This window comes from Pelophylax lessonae (assembly GCF_965119305.1).
Source record: "Pelophylax lessonae genome assembly, chromosome: 8".
NCBI lineage: Eukaryota > Metazoa > Chordata > Amphibia > Anura > Ranidae > Pelophylax > Pelophylax lessonae.
Window position 1 is genome coordinate 28056002 of NC_138775.1, and position 18395 is coordinate 28074396.

The following is an 18395-nucleotide window of genomic DNA, read 5'->3' on the forward strand; positions in this document are numbered from 1 at the left end:
CCGATACTAAAAGCAAAAAGAACAAAAAAGGGCGCACCGACCTAGCGCATTATCCTCAATGTAGGCTTTATTTAAATGACATTAAAAATGGCTACTCACAGACGTAGATAAAAGTAAAGCATATCAAGCTGGATTGCTCGAAAGTCCGTGTTTAGTCCATATAATCGTCCATGATGAGATGACTGACGCGTTTCAAGGTCTAGCCTCTTCCTCAGAGTCACCCTGTGACTCTGAGGAAGAGGCTAGACCTCGAAACGCGTCAGTCATCTCATCATGGACGATTATATGGACTAAACACGGACTTTCGAGCAATCCAGCTTGATATGCTTTACTTTTATCTACGTCTGTGAGTAGCCATTTTTAATGTCATTTAAATAAAGCCTACATTGAGGATAATGCGCTAGGTCGGTGCGCCCTTTTTTGTTCTTTATACTTCAAAGTAGGTTCCACCTAGTCAGCCCGCAACAGTAGCCAACCCATGAGCCGCCAGGCAGAACAAGCCTGTAGCATCTTCAGATCCGGGATGCCTGCCTGAACAGATGCTACAATTCACATAGGCTCACCAAAATTGGACAATAAAAGATTGCAAAAATGTTGCCTGGTCTGATGAGTCTCGATATCAGCTGCAACATTCAGATGGTAGGGTCAGAATTTTGAGTAAACAACATGAAAGCATGGATCCATCCTGCCTTCTATCAATGGTTCAGGCTGGTGATGGTGGTGTAATGGTGTGGGGGATATTTTCTTGGCATACTTTGTGCCCCTTAGTCCCAACTGAGCATCGTTTAAACTCCACGGCCTACCTGAGTATTGTTGGTGACCATGTCCATCCCTTTATGGCTACAGTGTACCCATCTTCTGATGGCTCCTTCCAGCAGGATAATGCACCATGTCACAAAGTTCAGATCATCTCACCGCTGGTTTCTTCACCATTACATTGAGGTCACTGTACTCCAATGGCCTCCACACTCACCACATCTCATCCAATAGAGCACCTTTGGGATGTGGTGGAATGGGAAATTCGCATCATGGATGTGCAGCAGACAAATCTGCAGCAACTGCGTGATGTTATGTCACTATGGAGCAAAATCTCTGAGGAATGTTTCCAACACCTTGTTGAGTCTATGCCACAAAGAATGAAGGCAGTTCTGAAGGCAAAAAGGAGTCCAACCTAGAACTAGAAAGGTGTAGCTAAAAAAGTAGCCGGCGAAAGTATGTTAGACACAAATTAACACAGCTCTGTAGTTATTAATACCTTATAAATTGATTTTTAAATGCAAGCAGTGTAAGTACCTGAATGTGGCCTGGTATTATTCCCCTGCAGTCCCTGTACAGCAGGGCTCCTGTGTGGGAGGGAGAAGCAGTACAAGGAGCCAATCGGTTTATGTGCAGATATATAGGAGCAGAGTAACAATGTAAGGCAGTGCTTCTCTACTGATCACCAATTTAAGGGTTCGCTACAATGATCATCAATGTAGGGGGGCACCACAATGCCAATCAATGTAGGGGGGCACTACAATGCCAATCAATGTAGGGGGGCACTACAATGACAGTCAATGTAGGGGGGCACCACAATAACAATCAATGCAGGGGGACACTACAATGACAATGTAGGGGGGCATTACAATGACAGTCAATGTAGGGGGGAACCACAATGACAATTAATGCAGGGGGGCACCACAATGATAATCAATGCAGGGGGCACCACTATGGCAATCAATGTAGGGGGGCACTACAATGCCAATCAATGTAGGGGGCACTACAATGACAGTCAATGTAGGGGGGCACCACAATGACAATCAATGCAGGGGGACACTACAATGACAGTCAATGTAGGGGGGGGGGGACAACAATGACAATTAATGCAGGGGGCACCACAATGATAATCAATGCAGGGGGCACCACAATGACAATCAATGTAGGGGGGGCACTACAATGACAATCAATGTAGGGTGCACTACAATGACAATCAAAACAGGGGGGCACCACAATGACAATCAATTGTAGGGGGCACTACAATGACAATCAATGTAGGGGGACACCACAAAGACAATCAATGCAGGGGGGCACCACAATGATAATCAATGCAGGGGGGCACCACAATGACAATCAATGTAGGGGGACACCACAATGACAATCAATGAAGGGGGGCACTACAATGACAATCAATGCAGGGGGGCTCCACAATGACAATCAATGTAGCAGGGCACTACAATGACAATCAATGTAGAAGGGTACTACAATGACAATCAATACAGGGGGGCACCACAATGACACTCAATTTTAGGGGGGCACTACAATGACAATCAATTAAAGGGGGGCATTACAATGACAATCAGTGTAGGGGGGCACTACAATGACAGTCAATTGTAGGGGGGCACTACAATGACACTCAATGTAGAAGGGCATTACAATGACAATCAACTGTAGGGGGGCACTACAATGACAATCAATGCAGGGGGGCACTACATTGACAATCAATGTAGGAGGGCGCTACTGATTTTTAGCCATGATGATGGGGAGTGCTGAGTCCATGAATTGCATTGGCTGTTGCAGAATAACATTTTAAAGGACTGTACAAACTAGTGTCGCATTCCCAGCTTTTCAACATTTTACTAGTGTAAGGGGGCAATACAATGACCATCAATGGAACGGGCACTTCTCTACTGACTACCAGTATAAGGGGCCCTACACTACTGAACACCAATGCAAGACAGGCTTTCTCAAGTGACCACCAATGCAAGGGGGCACCACACTTAGCACCAATGTGTGGGGCACTACTATGATCAACAATGTAATGTGGCACCTCTCTGCTGACCACTATTGACCACACCACTGACCACCAATATAAGGAGGGCAATTCTGCAAAGGAGCACTTCTCCACTAACTACCAATGTAAGGAATCACTACAATGACCACCAATGTAAAGGGGCTCTACAATAACAACCAATACAAGGGGGCACTACTATTTTTGTTAGCCCTGATGAAGGAGGAGTGCTGAGTCCCTGAAATGCGTTGGCTGTTACAAGAAAATAAAAATAAAAAAACCTTTTAAAGAACTGTACAAACTAGTGTGGCACTAAGGGGCCCTACACTTCCGACCATCAATGCAAGCAAACCCTTCTACACCGAGCACCAATATAAGGGAGCACTACAATGTGTACAATGCATGGGGGACCTGATTGACCACCATTAAAAGGTGGCAGTGCACCATTGACCACCACTGACCACCAATATAATTGGGGAACTTCTCCAATTGACATCAATTTTAGGGATCACTTCTTCTCTGACCACCAATGTAAGGAGGCCCTTCTCTACTAACACAGTGACAGAGAGATCAACTCATCGATGTGCTGCTTCTGCTTTTATTGTCCAAAGACGGGAAGACAGTCTGGTCTCAAAGGAAATTGGTTGAATAATGCTGGCCACTGTGACTGAGGGCATCTTGTGGTGGAAAAGAAGTACTACAGGGGAAAGAACTGGACTGAAAGCGAATATCGCAACAAAAACTGTTGTTTTTATTTTATCTTTTAACTTCCTATTTATTTTTTTATTTTTATTTTTGTCTGGACTTATGTTTTAAAGAGAAAAACATCCACAACCCTCAAATGTGCATTCAAATATTTGTTTAGCCTGCCAACAGATTTGTAAATCAATGAACATATTCTTGAGATCCACCTTCCCCTGCCAAGCTGCATGATTGCATTGGATGCAAATGGTGACATTACTTTTCTGAATCTGCAATTCTGCACCTGGGATTTCCACTGATCCTTAGCACAATGGAATTTCCGGACGCCATGCCATTTTTTTTAAAATGTTGGCATGGGGGCAGGGGGTCCCCTATGAATCCATACTAAACCCGAAGGGCCTAATATGGACCTGGGGGGGGGGGACCCCGCGCAATTTTTAATTTGCCATCAATTTTTATTATTTTTACATTCTGCTGTCCGCGGGGAACCCCGGTTGTTAAGGTCATGGGGGCAACCAGCATAGTACAGTGTGTTTAAGAAGAAAAAAATAAAACGCAAGATGCATGAAAACTGCATGCAAAAACGTATAAAATAAAAAATGGTTTAAAAATGCAAAACACGCCTGAAAGATGCATCCAGCACAGCCACATAGATGTCATCCTAGACTTAAGCTAGTGTGCATGGAGCCTAATTGCTGAAAGAGCTGATGGGGGGGAGGGGCTCACTCTGGACTTTTTGCCTTGAGTGCCAAAGGACCTTGTCCTGACACTGATTATGGTAGATGAACAGAAAGATGGTTTTGTGACTTTTTGAAGGAAGTTAATGAGGCAATTCAGTAAAAGGCTTTGCGGCACAATTCAAGAGTTATGGCTGTACATGGCACTCTTGCATCAAATTCATAATAGGTGTACAAAATGTCTGTAGTTAAAGTGTTACTAAACCCACAACAGTAAAATCAGTCTGTATATGCAGTAAAGCATGCTTGTTATACTCACTGTGGAACCTAAGGGGTTAATCCTCCCCTTTGTGTAAAAAGGCTGTTTGGTCCTGTCTTCTCTGATCCTCCACTTCTTCCACTATCCCCAATTCATCTGCTGATAGTACCTAGGCTAAGGGACAAGCTGCACATGCTCAGTTTGGTGTGTATTGCTAGAGAATTTTTTTTTTCTTGGGAGAATGCATGTGATCAGCACAGGACCAATCAGCACTGTTCAGACAGAGGGTCAGGGGTCCTGCATCCTGATAGGACAGTCAGAGCAGAATGAAAACTCCTCCTTTAACTTTAACCAGACACTGATAGAAGTCATAAGACTGCTATATACTGCTGATGAAAAAAGTATTTATAAGTTTATATTTACTGAAATAATTGCATTTCCATGTTCTGTGTACTGTGGGAGAGCAGATATAGTGAATACAGCATCCTGGGTGTAGTAAAACTTTAATTCCAGTGTGTGAAACAAATTCATAAAGTTCCACTTGTGAAACTTTTTCAAGAAGGTGGCTATGACCAACACTAATTTAAAAAGAAATATTTGAGTTAGGAAAACTAGAGGTAAGTAATGCTGGCCATACGCTTGCCGAAAAATCGTTTTCTTTTTAAACGGTTTTATTGAAGGCAAAAGAAACATGGTACAGCAATATGCATTGAAAATAGAAGGTACTTGTCTAGATAAAACAAGGCACATTGTGATTCAATACTGCTGTATATAACATACAAATAACATGTAACAAATGCAATACATATATGGGATCGACCCGACGTACCGTCTGGGATGCAATGAGGATACACTCAAACTGAAGGTGTGGCACGAGGCCACGCTGTGTGGATGGACCCCCACACAGAAGGGGTCTCAACCAAAACCAAGGTATAGCTCTCAAGTGGGTACGCCAGGGGCCGAGTGGGGGGGGGGGGGGGCTGGGTTGACAGGCAAGGAAAAAAGTAGGGTAAGGAGGGGAGGGTTGTGGGGGGGGGGGTAGCAGCAGGTGTCCGGAGGGAGCCTCGAACCCTACTAGGGGCCCAGGAGGGAGAAGTGAGCCGGAAGTGAGGAAGCCCAATCAGGTGAGTACAAGGCTATCGTCAAGGCCAGGAGGTAGGCAATGGTCAATCCAGGGGCCGAAAAATCGTTTTAACGTGTTTTTGAAAAAGGAACACACAGTCGTGAGTGCAAGCTATATTACCATCATGTAATGACCAATTTTCAAACAATAAATTGTTCAATGAACATGAACGAATCAGTTTTTTGTTTATGTAACATATGTACAGTATGAACAGTTCAATTTTTAAAGGGCGGGAAACACAATAATATATAATAAAAAAGCGTTATTCAAAAATATAAAAAAAGATAAATAATCAGGAAGTAGCTCTCACTACAAAAATGTGCAATTATCACACTACAACAGAAAAAAATATTAGAAACAAATATGAAGCGCTATCAGTGCAAATCAATGAATTATAAACACTATCTAAATAAGAAAAAATAAATCAATATATATATATACAGGCGGTCCCTGGGTTACAAACAAGATAGGAACTTTAGGTTTGTTCTTAAGTCGAATTTGTTTGTAAATCGAAACAGGCCTCGCCATGGTCGACCAAAGAAGTTGAGTGCACGTGCTCAGCGTCATATCCAGAGGTTGTCTTTGGGAAATAGACGTATGAGTGCTGCCAGCATTGCTAAAGAGGTTGAAGGGGGTGGGGGGTCAGCCTGTCAGTGCTCAGACCATACGCCACACACTGCATCAAATGCATGGCTGTCGTCCCAGAAGGAAGCCTCTTCTAAAGATGATGCACAAGAAAGCCCGCAAACAGTTTGCTGAAGACAAGCAGACTAAGGACATGGATTACTGGAACCATCTCCTGTGGTCTGATGAGACCAAGATAAACTTATTTGGTTCAGATGGTGTCAAGCGTGTGTGGCGGCAACCAGGTGAGGAGTACAAAGACAAGTGTGTCTTGCCTACATTCAAGCATGGTGGTGGGAGTGTTATGGTCTGGGGCTGCATGAGTGCTGCCGGCACTGGAGAGCTACAGTTCATTGAGGGAACCATGAATGCCAACATGTACTGTGACATACTGAAACAGAGCATGATCCCCTCCCTTCGGAGACTGGGCTGCAGGGCAGTATTCCAACATGATAACGACCTCCAAAACTACCACTGCCTTGCTAAAGAAGCTGAGGGTAAAGGTGATGGACTGGCCAAGCATGTCTCCACACCTAAACCCTATTGAGCATCTGTGGGGCATTCTCAAATGGAAGGTGGAGGAGCGCAAGGTCTGTAACATCCACCAGCTCTGTGATGTCGTCATGGAGGAGTGGAAGAGGACTCCAGTGGCAACCTGTGAAGCTCTGGTGAACTCCATCCTCCATGTAAGAGAGCACCACAATGACCACCAATGTAAGGGGGAACTGCAATGACAGTGAATGTAAGAGGGTACTACAATGACCACCAATGTAAGAGGGGAACTACAGTGACCACCAATGTAAGGGGACACTATAATGACAATCAATGTAAGGCAGCACTGCAATGACCACCAATGAAAGGGATACTTCTCTGCTGACCACCAATTAAGTGAAACCTATACTACTGACCATCAGTGCAAGGAGGCCCTTCTTTAGTGACCACCAATATAAGGGGGCACTACACTGAAAACCAATGTAAATGGGGCACCACTCTTCCGACCACCAATATAAGGAAGCCATATACCATTGACCGCCAATATAAATGTGGAGCTTCTTAGCTTGCCATCAATTTAAGGGGTCACCTCTTCCCTGACCCCCAGTGTAAGGAGGCCTTTTGGCGATGACCACCAACGTAAGGGGGCACTTTACCACTGATGACCAATATAAGGAGGCACTCTTCCACTAACCACTAATGCAAAGGAGAAATACTGCCTGATTTTCATTATATATATATATATATATATATACTGTATATAGTTGTTTAATTACATGACTATTACTGAAAATAATTTTGTTATATGCCGTGGGGTGGGAGGTGGGGGGGTTGTGTTACAAAAATGATAATTCCTGGATGTTATAGCCTTGGTACAGCACTGAACTGTTCTACACCAGACACAAAAAGGGAAATCTGTGGCTTATTAATATCTGTGAGGTCTCAGTAGAATGGTCGTCTTGTACATATGACTTCCTCTTTAGGCCCTTTCCAGTTCCAGACCTCTCAACACAAAATCCTGCCATTCAGAGGGCTACAAAACTCAAAGTTCACAGCGGATGATGTCACAGACACTCCGAGGGGAATTTAGGTAACCACCGCCACTGGTATCCCCAACAATAAGGCAATTCAGTCCACCAGATGCACATAATGAAGAACCAGACGGCCAAAACTATACAGTTAGCTAACCGGTCAGAGCCATGGCTCTTCACTGTCAGTCTATTTCCTATCACAAAAAAAATCCACAAGTGTAAAAATATACATTTTGATATTTTGTAGAGTTGTAAACCCAATTTATGTTCATAATGTAATTTCTGTAACATAGACAATATTCTGGTGGGAATTTTAATATACCGTATTTATCGGCGTATAACACGCGCCGGCGTATAACACGCACCTAAATTTTAGGGCAGAAATTTCAGGGAAAAAGCTGAAATTTAAAATAAACAGCTTTAAACTCAGAACATTTTTTTAAAATTAAATGTAGTCTTACCAGTGCCCACAAATGCAGCCTCATCAGCGCAGTGTCCTTAAATGCAGCCTCGCCAGTGCAGTGCCCATACATGCAGCCTCGCCAGTGCAGTGCCCATACATGCAGCCTCGTCACTGCAGTACCCATACATGCAGCCTTGCCAGTGCCCATACATGCAGCCTCGCCAGCGCCAGTGCCCATACATGCAGCCTTGCCAGTGCCCATACATGCAGCCTCGCCAGCGCCAGTGCCCATACATGCAGCCTTCGCCAGTGCCCATACATGCAGCCTTCGCCAGTGCCCATACATGTAGCCTTTGCCAGTGCCCGTACATGTAGCCTTTGCCAGTGTCCATACATGTAGCCTTTGCCAGTGCCCATACATGTAGCCTTTGCCAGTGCCCATACATGCAGCCTCGCCAGCGCCCATAATTGCAGCCTCGCCAGCGCCACTATACACATCACTAAAGATCTCCAGAAAGCAGTGCCGAGAGGTAGAAGGGGGCGGGCGGCGCCGAGGAGAAGGAAGTCCGCGCTCTCATCGGAAGTCCCGGCGCCTATGATTGACGTCGGCATAGGAGGTGGGACTTCCGATGACAGCGCGGACTTCCTTCTCCTCGGCGCCCCCCGCCCCCTTCTGACTTTCGGCGCCGCCCGCCCCCTTCTACCTCTCGGTTCTGCTTTCTTGACATTTTTTTTTTTTATATCGGCGTATAACACGCACAGCTACTTTTCCCCCCATTTTTAGGAGGAAAAAGTGCGTGTTATACGCTGATAAATACGGTATGTTTATTAAATGTGGACCCTATGAAGAAAGAGCATATACCATATAAATCTTTATCTAAATGAACGTAATATAACTGGATACTAATATTTATAGGTGAAGTTGATCCAGGGAACATCTGATTGCCTGTTGGGGGATCAAGAAGAAATTATTTTTCCCTGCTGGAGCAAATTGGACCATGCTATGCCTGTTCTTTTTTGCCTTCCTCTGGATCAACTGTGGGTATAGCATTGTGTATATTGAGGTTTTCTATTTGAGTGAGTGCCGGTTCACACTTCTGCGGATGCGCTGATCGCATGTAATTCGGAGCGCACTGCTCCTTCATTACATGCGATCTCATGTGCGGATGCGAATTCAGCCATTCACTTTGTATGGCTGAATTCGCAGCGCATCCGCAGCAAACACGCACATGAGGCATTTTTTTAACCACCTCAGAATCGGATCGCACAGTGGTTCACACTTGTGCGATCCGATTCTGTGCGAACTGTTAGATCGCACTGCGATATGCGATCAAACTGGGGGTGTCGTTAACATTCAATTGACACTGCGTATCACATATGGCAGTGTGAACTGCCAGATGTGCGGATGCGATGCGGGATCACGCTGCATATTCGCAACATTCCCGCATCGCACAAGTGTGAACCGAGCCTGAGTGTTTTGTTTTTTTTGTTGTTTGTTGAGCTGGATGGACTTGTGTCTTTTTTCAAAAATGCCCAACAAGACAAATCCCACTGATTTCAATGGCCCCTGTTCACATCTGAGCGTTCTGTCGCCTTAAGCCAAACGCCCGTCGCTCAAAAAAGTACATGAGCTTCTTTTTGGCACATTACAGGCGTTTTACTGCTTTTCATTGGTCACTTGTCATCTAAAAATGCCTACACATAAACGCTGCACAAATGCCAGAAAAATGCCTGTAAAAATAACAAAGCTTCAGATTTGTATTTTTTTTTAATAACAAACATGTCATACGTAAGTAACTGCTCTGTGCAATGGTGTTGCACAGAGCATTCCCAATCTTCTTCATCTCAGGCCTTCCCCCCTCTTGATGCTCCTGGCTCCTCCTCCCTGCTTAGTGCCCCCAGAGCAAGCTGCTTGCTCTGGAGGTACTTGTGCGTGCTTGCTCCTGAGCCTCCCCTGTGTGTCTCAGCCCCGCCCCCCTGTGTGGCTCTGCCCCACCCCAGCTCCATCCTCACTGGCTGTGATTGACAGCAATGGTTGGGGGGGGGGGGGGCAATGGGAGCAGCTACACACTGAAGATTTTTTACCTTCATGCATGAAATATATATACATATATATATATATAAGGCTTGTGTCTACATATAGTGTTTAACATTCTTAAGGTTTTTTTAATATTCTTTCCTTTTTTCCTTGATTTTAGTCTTAATAAAGGGGGGGCGGGGGGGAGTCGGGGTTGGGTGTTGATCACCGATCTGCTGCAGAATAAGATCTTTTATGGACTTGAATGGTGTTCCCGTCTCTTTTTTGGTCATCTTGTTAAAGCAGTGAAAAATGAATGAATCTACTGGCAGATGCAACAGGCAATAAACTGATGTTATGGAGAAGACAAAAAAAATGGTGTGTTAAAAATCAAATATATATTTATATATTGCAGTTTACAAGTTCTTGGATGTGATGACTGCATTCATTTTCTTGTTTAGGCTTCCTTCCCTTTATTTTCATCTGGTGATCCTGCCAGTAAGTCTGTTACTTTTTTTTTACCAGAACAAGCTGTCCTGCAGCTGTAGCAATTAACCACTTAAGCCCCGGAAGATTTTACCCCCTTCCTGACCAGGGGGTATTTTGCGATTCGGCACTGCGTGACTTTAACGGACAATTGCGCGGTCGTGCGACGCTGTATCTAAACGAATTTGGTGTCCTTTTTCTCCCACAAACAGAGCTTTCTTTTGGTGGTATTTGATCACCTGTGCGATTTTTTGATCATGCGCTATAAAAAAAAAAGAGCGTAAATTTTGCAAAAATAGCAATATTTTTCAGATTTTTTTATATGAAATTCCCCCCCAAAAAAATGTAAAAATCTAAATTTTTTAACATTTTCGGCCAATTTGTTTTATGCTACCTATGTTTGGTAAAAAAAATCACAAAAAGCGTATTTTGATTGGTTTGCGCAAAAGTTATCGCGTTTACTAACAAAGGGAAAGATTTTTGTCATTTTTGTTGTTTTTTTTTTAACGCGTAATGGCGGCGATCTGCGATTTTTTTGCGGTACTGCGACATTGCGGCGGACAGATCAGACCCTTGACTGACATTTTTGACACTTTTGGGGTTACCAGTGACATTTCTACAGTAATCAGTGCTATACATATGCACTGTTACTGTAAAACTACACTGGCAGTGAAGGGGTTAACTTTTTTTGAAAGGGCGGGGCTATGTGTGTCCCTAGGGGCGTGCTTTCTACTGTGATTGGCTGTGGCTACTAGTATATGAACAGTGATCAACGGTTCTACATAGTAGAACCGTATGATCATCTGTCATACACAGTGGAGAATGACAAGCAGCTTGTTTACACAAGCTGCCTGCCTTTCTCCCTCTCCCCAGACGATCGCCGAGTGACCGGCGGACATCGGGTCCGCCGGTCACACGCACGGGGGGGGGGGGGGGTTTGTGACCGCGCGGGAGCGGGAGCGCGCCTCCGGGGGCGCGCACTCGCTCCCTAAACCCTCACAGGCTAGCGACGTAGACCTACGTCACTTTGCCTGTGAGGGGCTGACTGCCGACGTAGATCGACGTTAGGCAGTCGGCAAGTGGTTAAAGGGTTGAGACAAACCATTTACATGGGTGATTAAAATGATCAGCTTCTATTAATTTATGTAAAACCTTTATCCAAAAGGGAAAAAAAATCTGCTTAAAAACTGTTAGCTGCAGTTCAGCTTCAGTTGTTAGTGTATCTAAATCTGCTAGTACATCTAAACACCCCCTCCCCTGACCGACAATGCTGTTGTCTCAAGATGTCTCTGTTACCCCTTCATCCAGAGTGGGGTACTCTAATACATGAGGTGTGTTACTGATCAGATCACCAGGTGAAAACAGAGGGGAAAAAAGCCAAAGAAAGAAAACGAATGCAGCCACCACATCTAATGATTGTTAAGCTGCAATATATGAAATTTTTCATTGTGGATTTAATACTGCTTTAATGCTATTGACAAACTGCATCATATATGTATGTAGAAGAGAAGATGAACACCGCTCAGGCAGTTGGAACTCCACAGCCAACCATGGGTGCAGGACCTCGGATCGCCACCGCAAACAGGAATACATGAAAAGTGGCCGCACACCAAACGATGGCTTCACGATGAAAGGCTTCGTTGAAAAATAGGATGCAAGGTACAACAAATGGATGGTAGACGCGTTTCACACGACCCAGAGCGTGCTTGTTCACTTGAACAAGCGCGCTCTGGGTCATGTGAAACGCGTCTACCATCCATTTGCTATACTTTGCATCCTATTTTTCAACAAAGCCTTTCATCGTGAAGCCATTGTTTGGTGTGCGGCCACTTTTCTTGTATTCATATATGCATGTATTTGACTTTGTCCATAGTTCTAATATAAGGTTTTGTGTTGGGCACTTTACATTTTTTGCAGCTTTACCTGAGTATCGGTAATAAGCTGGCCATACACTGCTAAAATCTCAGCCAATTAAGAGGAATGGAACAAAATTTTACCAGTGGCTGGCTGAAAATGGTGGGCTGAACAGTGGCTGCTGGTCAGCAAGTGCCGGCTGTCACCATACAATAGCCCAGCAGGGGGGATTTCTCAATTCCAGCCATGTGTGTGAATGGAGAAATCTGATTTCTTAAGCTGGCTATACATTAATCATTTTTTTTTTTTTTTTTTTGTTATGAAAAAAGTGACCTGACTCCCCATTCCACTTATTTGATGTGGATGGGGGAATCACATCTGCTAAGACTTCCCTGCTGTCAAAATACAAAGATCAATGTAGTCGGCATCACTGATCGTCCAGGAAAAACCCGACAGGCTGGTTGTACAGAAGTCAATCAGTAGACCTGCAGAACCGGTCAAATTTCGTTCCATGCATGGCTGCCCTACCTGCAGGCAGAACAAAGGAAATCTGTTACTGTATTGCCAGCTTTGGGTTGGACATAGACGGAGCAATCTTCCTTCCTGCAATAAAAGAAAATCACTTGATTCCCCCATCAACACCGACTGTGTTAATGGGGGAATCCCTCGTGCAGAGCCATTGTGTTCTCCCCTGCCAGGAGAACACAGTGATTATTGCTAATGGCTATAACAGCCGCTGGCAATCATCGCATGCAAAATCCGACAGGCAGGTGGTACCCAAGTTGATTGATCGATCAACTTGGATACATTCAGCCTACCCATTTGTGGTTCAACTCCCGGCCGGTTCCCACTGAACCAGCTGAGATTTAAACTTTCTATGGCTGGCATTAGACTACTAAAAAGGTAACACCCAAGCTGGAGAAGACTGTAAAACAAAGGTGAATCATAATTGCTCTATCAGTACTCTGTTTAATAGAGTTAAGCTGGCCATACACTAGCTGAAAAATCGTTCAAACTCATTTTCGAATAACAAAAAATCGGCCATGAGAGCAGACGATCGTGCCATGACCGAATTTCAAACAATAAATCGTTCAATGGACATTTTTCGTTCAGTTTGTCACATATGCCGAGTGCAAACAGTTCGGCCAAGAAACACATTAACCTTTCAATTTATCGTTTGTTCAGCAAAATTTTCCAAACTGTTCCTTCAATTTTTCGGCTCTGAAAAGTTAAAAACGATTTTCTATTCGTGCCCATTAACTGGACGAAAAACGAACGATCTGACTAAATGACAGATTTTCGAACAATTTTTTGGCTAGTGTATGGCCAGCATTACTCTTTAAGTGCTTGCAATGCTCTCTGGTATCTCAGCTATTGTCATGCCAGTGGTTGTCACTGTCATCTGAGCAGTGTTAATTTAGTCGACTAAAACCGACTAAAACGTTTTCGTCGACTAAATTAACACAATTTTAATCTACTAAAATACGACTAAAACTAAAACAATTCAGATGACTAAAATATGACTAAAACTAAAATGGCATTTTAATCTTAAGACTAAAATACGACAAAAACTAAAATGGCATTTTAGTCAAAAGACTATAACTAAAACTAAATCGAAATTTGCTGCCAAAATGAACACTGGTGAATGCTCAAAGCTTAATACCATAAATAATAACATATTCAATTTTTCACTCCAGGACCAGCAGTAGTATATAATGAGTTTGGAAATTGTAGAGAAATGCTTAAATAATGCATTACAAATTACAATTGAACTACACCCATTCGATTATAGATGACTAAAATGAGTTTTAGTCGACTAAGGCTCCATGTACACGGGACGTTGTTAAAAGTCCCTTTGAATGCTGGAATTTTTAGGACGTTTGAAACGTCCGTTCGGTCGCGTTTGTACCCGCGTTTAGCGGCGTTTGAGGGCGTTTGCGTTTAGAACCGTTCCTAGATGTCAAAAAAATTATTCCCCTTTAAAATGGAAGAACGCTAAACGTGGGTCATCGCGTTCGGACGCGTTTGTGGGTTTGAAACGCCGGGAAACACACGTTCGAACGCAAATAATTGCGTTCTAAAAAAAGTCCCTGAACGCAACTGCCTGCAAATGACTGTAAACGACCCGGTGTACATGGACAGATAAGATAACATGTAGATGGGTTCAGGGGCTTCTGAAAAAAACGCCCAACTGCTCCTAAACGACCATTTCCAGCGTCCTGTGTACATGGACCCTAAAATGTACTGGAGTTTTAGTCGACTAAATACGACTAAAACTGAAACACTTGCAGAAGACTAAAATGGGGCTAAAACTAAAATGCCATTTTAGTCCTAAGACTAAGACTAAAACTAAATTGAAATTTGCTGCCAAAATGAACACTGTCATCTGAGGACTCACCTAATGCGGACAGCTTCTGGACGGATTCGTTGCAGGGCAGCTCGCATCCAGACAATATCCCTAAGAGAAGAATCACCAATGAATTCAGCCTGTCCTCTACCTTGCTCAGGTTGACTTTGCTCTCCTCCTGCATCTTCTGGAACATTGAAGTCACCGACTGGAGATTTGACTCCAGCAAGTTCAGCCTCTCGCCAACGCTCTTGGACTTTGGGTTCTGGGGCTTGCTGCTCCCTTCAGTCCCGGACTGCTTTAGGGTCTGTTTGAACTCCTGGTTGGGTTCTTGGTGGACTTCCTTTAGTTGCTCAGGTGTGGGCTGCTCATCAGGTAGAAGAAAATGGAGCTTGCAGCCCTGAGGTCCATCACAGTTGGCATCCACTTGGGGCATGGCCACGAGATGCTCCAAGCAAGCCGGATCATCGCGCCTATTGACGCAGTCAGAGCTGTCACCCATGGACACCTCAACTTTTTGCAGAAGCAATAGCAGGGCAATCCACTGCATCTCTTCTCCAATCTGGTAACCCCGGAGTCACAAGACTACAACCTATTCCCTGCGCCACAGCATCCAGCATGAGCTAACTGAAGCAAACAACCTGTGCAAACTCTTCTTGACTTTTACAGGTCTCTCTGTATACAATTTATCACAGGCTGGGAAATCCTGAGAGAGCTTCAAAGCAAATGAAGACAGTGGATGTGTGTGAGGCATGCACCAGACAGGAGGGGGCTGGGGAGAGAGGGGGGGGGGGGTGCAAGAGGGGAGAGGAGGGCCTGGAAAAAAAAAAAAAAAAAAGTTTCCTATAAAGAACACTTGAAACTCAGATTAGCATCTCGCATCCCTTGAAGAACAGCCATGGTTATGTCTAGGTGAACGGCCGCCGTGTCATCATTATTGCGCCAAGCCTGCAAAGACTTGAATGGAAGGGCTGGGCCCTGGGATATAAAATAATTAACAAGGGGATAGCCCGCATCTATATATTTTTTATGGTACACAAGTGAGAGGAAGGGATGTAAAGTGTCTTGTAAAATAAAGCCTCGGATCTGGAGAGGTGTCATTCCTGGAAAACAGAACTTGCATTTACAGGGCGATTATGTCACTTTTGCTAAACGGAATTTGAAGTTTTAACTCCGGGGGGATTTTTTTTTTATAGTTTTGGATAGAGTGGGTATAAGTATCACCTTATGTTCTCCAAAACAAGCAAAAAAATGTTTGGCTTCAAAGAGTCCCTGTTGCCACACCATTTATTTTAACAACAAGCTTCCCATAAGATTACATGTAAATTTCACATATTTCTTGCATGTTAATTACCTGTATAGAATCCTCCCTTTGGGTAGCGCTCACCTCTAAAAAGGACCTGCTGGTCTTGTCCCAGGTTCCTTTCCCACTAGCGCAGCAGCAGCCAGGCACACAGCAACATTCACTCTTCTGGCTCAAGAAACAGTCTAGACCAAGGGTGTCAAACTAAGGGCTCTTTCACACGGATCAGTGCTGCTCAGCGGGGATCGATCCGCCGATCCCCGCTGAGCCGGCGAGTGACAGCTCAGTCTCCGCTTGCAGTGCGGAGAGGGAGGTGTCACAGCCCCCGCTGCTCTCTATGGGGAATCGGATGAGAGCGGACCCCCTTTCCGCTCTCATCCGATCCCATCCGATCCCCAGGACAGATGGAAATTAGGGTTTCCATCCGTCCGGATTTCACGGACAGGATCGGATGCGGATGGCAGCGGGTGTCAGTGGACATGTCACCGCTGACATCCGCTGCTCCATAGGGCTGAATGGGGCATCCGATCAAATCCGCCTAAAAAAACTGACAGGCGGATCTGATTGGACCGCCCGTGTGAAAGAGCCCTAAATGTCATTGCGTGCCGCATCAGCATTTATTTATTTTATTTATTTCAGGTTCTTATATAGCGATGTCAATTTACGCAGCGCTTTACATATACATTGTACATTCACATCAGTCCCTGCCCTCAAGGAGCTTACAATCTAAGGTCCCTAACTCACATTCATAGCATTATGGTTTCTCTCAAAGAACCAGTGGTGGCCCGTCCATTGAGGGCGCAGTGGCACCGCCCCCCCCTATCCATGCATCCAGCCCCCTAATCTACATGCAGGGCGCCAGACGCATGGAGTTCAATGGGGTTTTTTTTTTTAATTTGAAGCATATGATTAGAGCCAGAGGCACTAATAGGCTTCAAAAAAGGGTGTCACCCAGTTGTGTGACATTGGCGAATGAATATTCGCTATTGTCACATGGATCCTCCTCCTGGCCAATCAGGAAGCGAGTCCTGAGACCCGTTTCCCAATTGGCCGAAAGGAGAAGCCATGCCATTGGCCATGGAGGAGGAGGGAGGAGACGCAGATGATTGAGGGGGAAGAAGCCGCCGCTGCTGCTGCCTGCCCTCCCTCCCTCCACATGTCCAGGCAGGGTGAGTGAGCTGGGGGGGGGGGGGGTATGGTGTACGGGCTGGTGTGGTCCGGGGGGGGGGGGATGGTGAGTCCGTCTGCCGCCCCCCCGGCCCATGTAGCACCAGCCGCCACTGGAAAGAACTTTTTGTATCTGTGAGACTAGATGTCCAGAGCGCCCCCCCCCCCCCCATACATCAGGTGTCAAGAGCTCTCCCCCCACACCCATCATTAGAAGACAAGAGTCCTCTTCACCATCACAGTGCACCCCTCTTACCTTGTGCTGCTACTGAGAAGAAGCTGGGGGCAGAACTGGGAGGCAGAAAATGAAGGGTCTGGAGGAGGACCAGTGGAGGGCTGGAGTCAGCTGCCAGAGTCAACTAAATGCTGAAACCAGGGGAGGTAGAGATTAGGGGGTGCAGAATCTGTCTGTAGGAGGCGTTCTGTCCTACTATCTGCTGCTGACTGCAAAGATGGGGTTCAGAGACAGAGACAAGCCTCTAGTGGCTGCACAGAGAAGTTCAGGATCTGGCAGATGAGTTCTTTGCTCCTCTCTGCTGCCAACTGCTGAGAAGAGGTAGAGGTGGCCATGAGGGGGGGTTGCTGCAGCTGCAGGAGAAGCACAAGGACCACATGACTCTGGTGGGCTGTATTTGATACATGTAGTCTAGGAATTCAATTAAAAGTGCTAACAATAGTTTAAAATGCCATCCACAACTCTGCCCCCAGCTACATCACTAACCTGATCTCAAAATATCAACCAAGCCGCTCTCTTCGGTCCTCCCAAGACCTCCTGCTCCATAGCTCCCTTGTCACCTCTTCCCATGCTCGCCTCCAGGATTTCTCCAGAGCTTCTCCCATTCTTTGGAACTCTCTACCCCAATCTGTCCGACTGTCCCCTAATCTATCCATCTTTAGACGATCCCTGAAAACCCTTCTCTTTAAAGAAGCCTATCCGGCTACTAACTAATAACACTGTTTCACTTTCTCCATCAGCTCATCCCCCACAGCTATTACCTTTTGTATCAATTGACCCTCCCTTTTAGATTGTAAGCTCCAACGAGCAGCGCCCTCTGATTCCTTTTGTTCCAAATTGTATTGTAACTGTGATGTTTCCCCTTCATTTTGTTAAGCGCTGCGCAAATTGTTGGCGCTATATAAATC

General features: G+C 45.0%; 1 protein-coding gene across 2 annotated transcripts in view; it reads right to left on the reverse strand.

The window, feature by feature from the left end:
• The window catches only part of LOC309561160 (fibroleukin-like), a 37165-nt gene extending 21672 nt beyond the window's left edge, over positions 1-15493 (reverse strand). For both annotated transcript variants that reach the window (XM_082264907.1, XM_082264906.1), the window contains exon 1: positions 14834-15493. In XM_082264907.1, coding sequence (XP_082121033.1) covers positions 14834-15332 — 499 coding nt within the window. In that variant the 5' untranslated portion in view covers positions 15333-15493. The remainder of the gene's footprint in view (positions 1-14833) is intronic.
• Between the last annotated feature and the right edge of the window lie 2902 nt (positions 15494-18395).